This window comes from Doryrhamphus excisus, chromosome 23 (genome assembly GCF_030265055.1).
Source record: "Doryrhamphus excisus isolate RoL2022-K1 chromosome 23, RoL_Dexc_1.0, whole genome shotgun sequence".
Classification (NCBI taxonomy): domain Eukaryota; kingdom Metazoa; phylum Chordata; class Actinopteri; order Syngnathiformes; family Syngnathidae; genus Doryrhamphus; species Doryrhamphus excisus.
Genome location: NC_080488.1, coordinates 758,035 through 770,176, shown reverse-complemented (window position 1 = coordinate 770,176; position 12,142 = coordinate 758,035). Strand labels below are relative to the sequence as shown.

The following is a 12,142-nucleotide window of genomic DNA, read 5'->3' as shown; positions in this document are numbered from 1 at the left end:
GTGTCCAGGAGGCTGGTACTGATGTGCACACATGACCCGCTTAGTCCCCTCATTGGGATGCACAACATCTGGATACGGTTTCTGATTTTTTATTTTATTTTGGGGGGGTGTCTCATGCCTTGCCCTGTTCAAAAGACCTTTTATCATGTCTTTGCCAAATAGATTTATGACACACGCCTTCTGGGCAACAGATTATTTATACTTAAATGTAAGTCAAAAGGTTACCTTTACAGTACGTGGAAATTGGAAGATGATTAGGCTTCATTCCTAAACCCGATACAGTCCGGTTCTATTTCACCGGAGGACAATTCATCAGAAATGTCAACAGATTAAAGCCTGGCGCTGGAGGCGCTGGAGGCGTTGGAGGCGCTAGAGGCGCCGGCGGTCCAGGCGTCCACTGTAAATAAAGGACAGGCATGACCGCAGCATACTTTGAAGACTCAATATTTAATGGCGCAATGAAAATTCAACGACAAGAAAACTGATTTCACTTAATGGAAGGTCATTTTTATATGGTTTAAAATGGCGTATCTTACAAAGGCATGACAACACACACTGTATAGATTGAAAGGACCGATACAGATTGGCTGGCAAGCACTAAAGCCTTCTCAAAGCAAACATGACTTCACTCACCGCTAACTAATTAACAAGCATATACTTATCATATTCTGATATAGGTTACAGTATGTACAAGGTACATTTGTATACATACCATATTGTGGCAAGAAGGTGTACAGCGGATCCCCCGCATAGCCACCGTTCAGCATTCATGACTCGAACCTTAAAAACTGTACCTGTAGATGTGACCACTGGAAATGCATTAAACGGCAGGGATTGAACCCGGATTTCTCACGTAGCATTTGGATTGTATGAACAATGGCAATTGAAGACCCAGGGTTCTAGAGTCATAATTCCAGCAGCCACTTTTAGGAGAACGTCCAAGTAGGAGCGAGCCTCGTGTCGACAAGCGGTACGGTCATTTAGTCACGGAGTCCGTTATGATTGACAGCAACTGACAAAAATCAGTATATTTGTGGCTCTTCGCCTCTCGCTGGGAGGTGTGCAAGGGATCTGCTGTACACAAGTATGCACACACAAGTACACACACACACACACACACTCTGACTCAGACATACGTCAATAATATTATGCATATGTTACATTACAGAGATTGTCATCTCATCTTTTCTCATATTAGCCCATTTTTTCAACAATACTTTGTCGAGCCTGCAGCTTTACTGTGTTTGTCCAGTTGTATTACTACTTCTTAGGAGTACTGCTATGTACAGTGTCATTCCAGTGTTACCGAATGGGGTAGATGTACTCGTAGCGTGTACTCGGGGGGGCCCTAAAGTGGGATGCACACACTGCAAGGTTTCATCGGTCGCGTTGTACAAGACAGACAGACAGGTAGAGCAGTAAACATCAATACCCACAGCGGATCTAAGGATGGCGCATCAAGACTCAGAGTCCAAACAGTTCATGCTCGTGACACAGTTGGACGTTTGGCGGACAACAAAAGGCAGAATTATCTTTTTTGTTGGCTATCTTTGCTATTTCTAACTAGGAGAGACGTTAAAAAAGTGAAAATCTGACAGCGGAATCGTGCAGTGAGAATTCTCTGATTGTTGACAGTTTTTCCCAACTTTGTATTTGTGTGCGGTGGGGGGGTTATGAAAACTTTTAACAAGCAACACATGTACATTCATACAGAAGATCTGCTCTTTGTTGGGAAAAAAAACCAGGACAGATGTACAAAAAAAATAAGCTGAAATGAGGCTCCTAAGCGACATCCCACTAATGCATTTCCTCCGCAACTTGACAGCACATGATTATGTAGTCAGGATACCACGCAAAGATATCATACTTATAAATGGTGCATATTGTACACATGTGATTGGATACATTATTTCAAGAACATTTCTCATGACAGTGTTTTATTCCGTGGATATTCTCTCCCTCCATCATAGCAAGAAGACAATTAGCTGTGACATCTTTCAGAGCGTCCAACAAATATAATGTATGTCCTTGCGTCTAAAGCCTAATTGTGCAACATTATGTTTGCTAAATGTCTTGGCTGTCTGGAGGCTGACAATCAATCAGTAAACAGAGACCCAAATGGCTCTTTGGCTTTTGGCAGGGCAATTTCACTGTCTGATTGTTATTCCCTCCTTTTGCTCAAATATGGACACAATATTTCCATATGCACTCCTGATTAGGATGGATGGCAGGGTTCTGTGAGGAGGTTCTTCCTTTGAAGAACTTTTAGAACCTACTCGGATACAATGTTGCAAAATGCAGATGGTTTTCATGTTTCCGACTGGTCTTGATTTTGATCAGGGTCGTACGTATACGTGACTCCTATGACAAAACATATGATGAAAAAAATCAGATAAGCTTGTCACTTTCTTCAAATTCTATTAATTTTCACAATTACCGACACTGAATTGACTCCCCGTCACGATGACAGTGTCATGTTGGTGACCATCCCTGACCACAGAGGACGTAAGCGAATAGGTGGAGTGCATGCAAACAATGTGCCTCGCCCCCCCCCCCTTGCCTTGCGAAGGCCATGCAACATTATAAATGCACGGCTGTTCCCAATTTGCAAGACGGTAGAAGGAAATGAATCGCATGAATCATCTACCTAGCGACGCAGACACCTGGCTGGGTGTTAGCGGGAAGCAGAGCCACTTAATGCAGTCGCCATAGATTACACTGCACCCAATCTGTTCCAGCACAAAGTTACTCCGCAGCGCTTATCATCATCAGGAAGTGATTCTGAGTGTTTATGACCATGCTGAGAAGCAGTTTGCATCGTCTGACACCGTGGAACATCCAAAGTCGCATTGGGGGGGGGAAACATTGAATTTATTTATTTTATGTTAGGCTGCTGGTCAGTTGTGTCATCCTGTTCCCTCCCATGGGGCGTCGTGTCCTCTGCTAAACGCCCTGAAGTTACGGTTGGTGTTTTGTAAATATCAAGTCAAACTTTGGGGAGGTCTAATATTTTTCACATCGCTGTATGCATCTGTTGGATGCCAAAGTGTATTCTTTTATTGTATAGCGTTTTAATTCTCTTTAGACAGCTAAAATAGTTACTTAAACATCGCTGTTAGCGTTAATAAGGTTTTTTTTTTAGAGCATAGAATCAATGAAATAATTTTACATGGTTTCCTCCAAGAGGAATTCTGGAGGTTGGGTGCACGTGACACGGTGAGCATCAACATAAATGAAGAGTCACGTGCACTGAAACATACATCGGTAATTAGTGTCGAGCAGAGCAGGAGCATATTAAGCCGCCATCTTTAAGGTCTTCCCACTTTGTCATCGCCGACGCAAGTGCAAAGCAAGTTCCCAGCCATCCCGGAGAACCATTCCATGGACCTCTTAACCACAATAAGGGTCGCTACCAACATCACACATCAAAGTAATTAGACAGAGAATGTCCTAATTGGCTCCGTGGATCGGTCTTATGTGCACCAATCTGAGCAGCAAAATAGGAGAAACGGAAACAAAAGGAAGTGTGGGGGCAGTCGCCTTCCGAAGCTCATCGGTCTGCACCTTTCAAGGCGAGATAACAAGACGACTTTTAGCAGCGAAGCACTTTCTTAATGGAGCTGGCAGAGATGGCGCATTCACCATATGGTAAACATCCCGCGTGCGCGTTTGTGTTTCTTCCTCGTTTTAGCCGTCCTCAGTGGGAAGAATGCACGAAAATTAGCAGCGCTGTCTAGTATTGGCCTAGTTATGCTTTTCAAATCTGTTTTTTTTTTTTCCCAAATCTTTCCACCGTCCCCCCCCACCCCGACCAAAATAGACTTCTGAAACATGCTCAGCCAAGACAAAAGCAACATCTCCCGCCACCAAAGGAGTTTGTGCTGCATGTTACACAGAGCAACACTTCACTGGCGCGCCAACAGAAACACCACCCAGGGCTCGTAATTAGCATTTAGCCCAAATTAGCTCACCCCACACTCAAAAGTACTGTATTTGCATTTGTTTCTGCATCAGTAAACGGTCTTTTAGGACGCAGCTGCCGTAAGCTGGCCACGAAGAGGCGGATAGGCGGATAGTACAATGTCCCATTCCATCACCGAACACATCACTGCACTCAGCGCCAAAATCACCGCTCTTCTTTGGGGGGGGGGGGCAAGGAACAAGCCACTGAATTTGGATGTAAAACATCTGATCCAAATAGTAAGCTACAATAGATCTCATAGTCAAGACCACAAAAAATGGCAAGACCAGGATCCTGAGGACTTTAGACCAAGTCAAGACCAAGACCAAGACCAAGTCTAGGTTTGTATGATTGACTGTGTGTGAAATGCGTTAGTTTCCACAAAATTTATTCCGTTTTATGGAATATTTTTGGAGTTAGCACATGCAAAACATGTTTACGACCTTCTAAATCCGTTTGCGAACATGATTAGAGCTCTCTAGCCAGTCAATAACACCCCTACAGTCACTTTTACACACATATTACCCAATGTACTAGGTATAAAAGCAGAACAACAATTCGAACAACAATCCGACTAGAATACGTTTGGAATAGTTAGCCCGATAGCTGGCTATGCTAGTGGCGGCCGTCTGTTATGTCCTTGCAGATGTGATGTAAACAAAGAATAACGGGAGTGTAAAAACGACTACAGGGTGTTACTTCATGTCTACAGGCCTCTAATTATGTTAAGTCATGAACACGTTTTATATTCATATTCCATTTATTAATTTCAAATCCTACGTCGTGAAAATTCACTTCAACGATAAACGAGGGATGACTGTAATTTAAATCTGCTAATGTCGTACTATATTACCGTATTGAAGCAAACATAAAACAACCCCTCTTTTTCAAGGTGTTTGTGAGTGAGAGGAAGAAAAGCTTGGCCTTGCTTGGAATGAAGTCGCCTGCCGCCAATTTGTTGACTTTTTATCTCAGGAAAGAAATACTGTCTTGTGTTCAGGCCAGTGGTTTATGTGGTTTTGGTCTTGAGCGGTCCCAAGAATAGATCCCGAGCCCCTTCTAGCGTATCTACGTTTGAGGAAAAGTATAAGTTGTCTCTGAGACGAGACACCGATCTTGGCATTACAACACAACAGATGCACATTGAAAGGCCTTCTGACGGACGCCATCAGAAAGGTATCGTGTTCACGATGAAATCCGTTTGTTCGGGATGTCCCAACTGGTAAAGGCAAGCCGGTCCCACTTCTTCAAACGATGCATACTTCCACGTAGGCGTCGATTCTAACAATGAAGTCACTGAAAAAAGCTGGATGGAGTCACATGTACAGGACGGCGGGCCAATGTTCTTACAGCTGGTGCTCGTGTAGGAAGGCGCCGCCGCCCCCGCCGGTCGCCGTCTGCTTTCCGGGGGACGAGAAGCTGGCCAGGGGGATGACCTTGACGGTGTCCTCCTTCTTGTTACTGTGTCTATCCAAGGTGTTGTAGAACTGCGGCCGGTTCAGCCCTTTGTCCAGCTCGTCTTTTTTGGGAACAGACCTGCCCAGCGTGTGGCGGCCATCCATGACGCCCAGGCCGCCCACGTTAGCCTTGGCTCCTCGAGCACAGCTCTGCTGGAAGCCAAAGGACGGGAGCGTACCGGAGATGGCGGCGGAGGTAGGGGTGGAGGCGGGGCTTCCGCTGACCGGACTCTGGAACTGGGCCAGGACCGGCGGCATCCAGCAGCTGTCGGAGTGGCCCAGGATCAAACACTCTTGGGTGCAAGTCTCGGAGGCCTCGGCCAAGGCTTTCTGGAGGTTGACCTCGATGGCTGCAGATGGAAAGACGTCGTTATTCCAACAGGTTACAACACTCGGAAGGCTGATGAATCATGTGATGAATCATAAATCCAAAATGAACAAAGACGTTGTCTTATCAGCGGTTGACCCCAAAGTGGCAGCCTTTTAGCAAATGAAAGTTAGTGATAAATGCTGCATTTCATCTTGTAATGAGGAAAACATTAGCAGAGCATTTCATTCCCGTTGGTATTCCCAGGGCACTGTGTGTTTACCTACAATATGCAACAAATTCCCTGAGGCTTAATTACACTTTGAAAAAAAAAAGTCTTGCTGTTTGTATCCCAGATCGGCTTTTCTGCATTAAATATTTCATGAACATTTGCACCAACGTGGTTTATTTTAGTCGCTGTCAGTGTGACGCGCCTCAAAACACCCGTCTCAACTTTCACCATCCCGAGCGAACCCGCCCAAAAAGGACCGACAATGTATCAACGCCTAATTGTGACCGTGTCCAGGCTGACGGTACAGTCGGAAAACGCCGTGAAGCCATCTTATCTCATTATCCCCGCCGACATCACGTGGAATGGGTCTGCAGTGAGGCCCCGGCATTGAGCCTTGGCAATAAAGCCTGTCAGGCCGGATAATTAGAATGTAAAACAGCGTGCACGAAGCAACCAGGAGCATGGCACTTTGTGTTTCCTCGGCCATGAGAGGGACCGAGAGGTCCTCGCTTGGACGTCACGTCACTCACCCGGGCCTCGTCTTCAAGCTGGACCCCAGAAATTATTTAGCATATTTGCATAAGTAAGGATGCTATAAATAATGAAATGGCTTTTGGACCCTGGGATGACTTTTCGCTTCGTGCCGCTCAGTTTACGGTTTGATGGCATAAAAGCTTAAGTCATGCTAGTTGGTCAGTCCATCACGGTTTTAGAAAATAAATACATGAATAAATGATCGCTGGTCCAAGCTTAAAGACTTGATCCGGTTCATTGAGGACCTCTGGTCTGTTTTGGGGGCTGCCGGTCTCAGACGTTTTATTGTGTGGCTTCTGAGCAGCCACAGATTTGGAATGACATTGCCTCCCTGGAATTGCAAGAGAGTAACAGCTTGGTGACGATGGAGCGTTGTACTTCCTGGATGCTTTTTTAAGTACACTACACAATCAAGGCGCCAGTATAAGAGCAGTAATTAAAAAAACAGCTTTCCAGGGATGCAGTACCTTATTCTACAATACGAGAAGAGCTCGATGCCACCACAAGAGTCAACATTGTTAAATGAACAATTCCCGATGCGAGGCTACGCTAAGAGCGCTGATGTTGTGGCCTGTGGCATTCCCAAAGTGGATCCTCATCAGTCCCTCCCGTATTGGACTCCAGTCTGGGACAACGAGTCCATAAATCCTTCGGGTGGCATAAAAGCGTCACCTTTCTGAGGGTCACTAACTTCATGATGGAAAAAATGGGTCCCGCCTTGTCATTGTCTGAGCTACAACTAGGAGGCCACAGCCAAGCCTGTGACCGTCCTTCTCTGTGGTCCAACAAGGTAATGTTGTTAATACATGGGTGTCCAAGGTGCGGTACGGGGTCCAGCCTGGGAACATTTCAAAAATATCATTTAACAAAAAAAAAATGAACTCGTTTTTCACTTAGTTTAGAAGAAATAAATCTGAGGGTTATAAACGGGTTAGCTTGTTAGCATGCTATATAGTGTAAGAGTTGCAAGGTGAAGTATAAAGGTTGCCATCGGCGTACTGTTTCATGCCTACCGGGCTTTAGATGTTAGCATGTTACAAAGTCATAACTAGTTTTTGGCTTAGTTTAGAAGAAATAAATCTGAGGCAAACGGGTTAGCTTGTTAGCATGCTAGATAGTGTAAGAGTTGCAAGGTGAAGTCTAAAGGTTACTATCGGCGTACCGTTTCATGTCTACAGGGCTTTAGATGTTAGCATGTTACAAAGTTATCATTCATCAACATTGGATCTTGGATTACGGAAATTCATGTCGTGCGTTCGGGTCTGGAACAATCAACCGTGATAAACGAGGGAGGACAGCAAACCAAAACCTCCCATCGGTCCTCCTGTCCCCAACTTCCGAAGGCTACAATTTGAAGCTAGCGGTAATTCACGGCTCGGTACGGATCCATCCTTCACATTCGGAATGCAGCTTCCCCACGAGACACGGGCCAGTGCTACTTCCTATTCCAAGGGGGCAGTTTGGATGGGCGGATGGGAGCTGGGCGAGACTGATGTCGTTGGCAACTGTTGTCAGTTAAAGGTACGATGCAGCCTCCTTGTGATGCTGCTGTCTTTTGTATTCCGGGGAAACAACCATACCCTGCGGAGCTTTGGGGAAGAATCACACATCTCCAACGGTCCGCATCTCCCCGACGACGTGAGTGTTTTTTTTTTTGTTGCCTCCATTCCTTTCAAGGAAAATGTGAATGACAGACAAGTGGGGATCATAGCAAGCGACGGCGGAGCTCCTCATTTAAGTTACTCGGAAGAAAGTGATACTCAGAAACATCCATTTAGCGAGTTCTCTGAAGGCAATTAAACATCTAATGCGAGTTCGGCCTCACCCACATAAGTGACGACTCAGTTCACAATCTGATTCCAAAGCGCCTGCAGGCTAAATTAGTGGCTCCGTCATAATTAGATACGTTGCTTATTTCAGCGGCGCTGAAGTTTGATCTCAAGCGTCGCAGACTTTGGCGGCTATCAAACAGGAAAGGCTTGCAAAGATCGAAGACCGTCGCATGCACCTTCGGTTAACCTTCAGCTAACCTTCCACTTGTGTGCTCAAGGTAAACACAAAGGCCGCTCTAAACATTGACACTGCAGAAATACAACATTTATTTATTAAAACGACCCGAGCCGAGACATTCAAATTCAGTATACATATTTCCGCATATGATGTCCATTTAAGTCTTTCATTTAAACACATACATTGGTTGCATAAGACAAATTGCATTCCCAAGATGGTTTGCAATCCAATCTGCTAGTCCCGGATAAAAAAAAAAAAAAATATATATATATATATATATATATATATATATATATATATATATATATATAAAAAGAAAATGTTGTGAAGCTTATTTTCTCATTTCAGGGTTTTAAATATTTATAAGGCTTTGGTTTGCCGTGTGTAATTCGGTCTGAATAAAACCGCTCTCCTGTTGGCTTTATTTTGGCTTCAAGGTGATGTTTGATTTGATGTACTGTATTGCAGGCAAACAGTGCAGAGCTTCCGTGAGCTAAGTGCCACCTTACACGCCGCGTGTCTATTCATTTTACATTTGTTTACCCCCCCCCCCAAACCAACCCCCCACCCCTTGACGGCCATGGAAGATAACACATACACACACACGAAGCTGGAGCTCTTCGGAGCAGCGCCGTGATTATTTAACATGACACTTGATGATATTTACTGACAGAGCCGCTTACGTCCTGATGAGCTTCACATTAATGTCTGCGCACATACCATGATTCAGCTCATTATTTCACCATGCACAAACTCATTATTGCTAATGAAAAGGATAATTGCATGCATCTAGGACGCTAGAACTGTGGGAGGCTGCAGCCGGCCACAAACACGACAAGGATCCCTTCGATATTTGACCAAACGCATAAAAGCCTCGGAAGCGTCAAGCGGTCATGTCATATATTTTTTGCACACGTCCTCCATCCCCGCATGCATGATTACGCTCATGTTTTGAATGATAATGTTTGCTTGCGATTGTCTCCGGCGCGCCGTATTGGGAAATAAAAGTGTCAAGCTCGATCCCAGGATAACAGTAGAAGCTCGGCTGCACGCTGGCAGCACATAAAACTAGCTGTTTTGTTTAACTCAGCCAGTAAAGTTTTGATTCAGAGGCTGTCACCGCACAGCCTGCTTGTTTTCTTCACAGCCGAGACGTTTGGAAAGATGAAAACGGCCGCGTCTTGATGGATGGTGGCCGCTGAAGTCCAAAAATATTACAGACTAGCAAAACCACGCCGGGTAAAGCAACATTAATGTCGGTTAGCAACTTTAACCGCACTACAACATTCAAGGACGGCCGAACCAGTGCTTATATCAGGGGTGTCCAAATAGCGGCTCTGGGGCCATTTGTGGGCTACAGCTGTTTTGTTATGGGCCCCTTGGCATAGTTTAACACAGAACTAAAAAATAATAGAGGTATATTTTCTATTAATACAAGTGTAAAAGTGACTTTAGGGGTGTTATTTCCCGTCTAGAGGTCTCTAATCATGCCAACAGCCATAATTAGAAGGACTTAAACAGGTTTTATGTTCTAACTATGAAAACCAACAACAGTTTGTTGCTTTACATCCTTTCATTTTTTAGTATGTGCCCCCCCGCTATTTATACACCCCCCCAATCTAAAGGAATCCCATACAAAAGTGCTAAAATGTGTGGCGGACGGTGAAGAAGCGTCAGCAAAATCCTACTTTGCATAGCGTTCAGCATCGCTTTAACAGGACTGACTTAGACGCGAGTGTGTGACCTCTCTGAAAGAAGTCCACATGGAGCCAAGAACCGTATAGGGTTCCTCGCATGCCAGGCTCAAAAGGCGATTTGGTTTTCTTCAGCTGCTATCAGAAAAGGTACGCTATAATCCCGGCGAAGGCAAGCTGTCACGTTCATCGGTGACAAGGACGTGGAGGAGGATGTAAATGGTACACTGTGGGATTCGGGTTGAAAAAGGAAAGAGCGGATCAATGACGGGCGCAGAGGTCAGGGGTGTCATGTCGAAGGATGAAAAGCCGTCTTGTCAACCGCGGACGAACATTTCATTTTAGCATCCATCTTTTCACACGGGCCGATTAGCTGGCAACATAAATCGCACGGTGATTCGGCTGGAAGACGGGAGAAACGGCGATGCCTTTTCAGTTGAAACAAATAGAGACCCGTGTAATGAATAGCCTTCCTCAAAGGAGACAATGTGACGCAGATAAGAGGGGAGTGAGGTCATCCATATATACTCTAGACTAATTACTTCTGATGCATTTGCCGAGACGTCGCCGACAACAGCGAGTCTCCGAGCCGCATGCGTATTTATCAGCACTTGTGGGACCTTCACACTTCCCCTCCTGTAATCCATCTACACTTGTCCGCTCTCCGGCCTCTTTCTTTTTCCCCTCCTTTTCCTGGCGTTCCTGCAGTTTGACCAATTGTAACCGAAAGTAATTGCGGGCAGAAAACAACATCTAATGATTACTTTATCTGGGAGTCTCAGCAAAGAGTGAAAAGTCACAAAAAGACAGGTACTTTGGACAAAAGGAGGACCTGACACACAATTTCAGACGACAAAGAATATTATTGACTCGGCCGAGATTAGAACACAAAAACAAATAATGAAGCGCACAGAGAGGACAAAGCGCACAAAGGAGGGAAAGAACAAGTCAGGCAAAACGAGCGGCCGCCTTCTTTCTCTTGTCATTGATTAAAAGTGGGCTAGGACTCCGAGCGGGCCGTCTCCAGCCGGAATATGCAACACTGTACACACTTGAGTGAATGTAAATACATTCCATCTTCCATTGCGGACTTGCAGTCAATTGGGATGGGGGGGGGGGTAACCTTTCCATAAAACACAATGGCTGTGCAGTCAGGAAAGTAAAATCCCCAAAATGCTTTTTCTTGACTTTGCTCGTGTGACATTGCTTGATTGCGCCCCCTTCATTATTTATCTGAACCGCTATTTGCCCCCCCCCCCTTTCCTTTAACCACCCACCCAAGAAAAATAGTGTGGTTGTCGCCATCAACACAATCAGGGCGGCCAAATACGCAGCATGGGCCCGATAGACGAGAGGTGCAAACACCATAACAGTCTGCAATCAGCCCTCATCACCACCATGGCACACAAAGGGAGGGGGCGGCACAGCGCTTCTGTTGGGGGTACAAACTAAAGACACACACGGTCCAATTTCCGCCTTGAAAGTGTGATGCAAGGACATTCATTCCTGCTGCGTATGAATGGTGCAGCAGTGAACACGAGTGCAGATATGGTGACAAGATAGTAATACATAAATGCATACAGTATGTGTGGGCGGCCAGAGCTGGGAAGCCATCTTAAAATGCATTGCACATGGATGGATGTCTAAAGGGGCCCTCAGCACACGTCCAGGATGCAAAATGATACCCAAAACTCTCTTCTTCCATCCTATGTTCTCAACTCACTAACTTTATAGACTATAGGAATGAAACCCGGATATACAAAGCCACCTCGGTTTTCCTACATCCCAGTTTTCCATGAAAATCATTGATGGAAATACACAAGTTAATGAGTAGAGTAGAGTACAGTAGAGAATAGAATAGAGCGGAGAATAGAATAGAGTACAGTAGAGTAGAGAAAAGAGTAGAGTAGAAAATAGAATAGAGTAGAGAATAGAGTAGAATAGACA

General features: G+C 45.1%; 1 protein-coding gene across 1 annotated transcript in view; it reads right to left on the bottom strand.

Annotated features, from left to right (window-relative positions):
* Positions 1-467: 467 nt before the first annotated feature.
* Positions 468-12,142, bottom strand: part of pcdh11 (protocadherin 11) — a 148,824-nt gene continuing 137,149 nt past the window's right edge. The window contains exon 8 of the mRNA XM_058063957.1: positions 468-5,768. Within this exon, the coding sequence (XP_057919940.1) occupies positions 5,308-5,768 (461 nt within the window). The 3' untranslated portion in view covers positions 468-5,307. The remainder of the gene's footprint in view (positions 5,769-12,142) is intronic.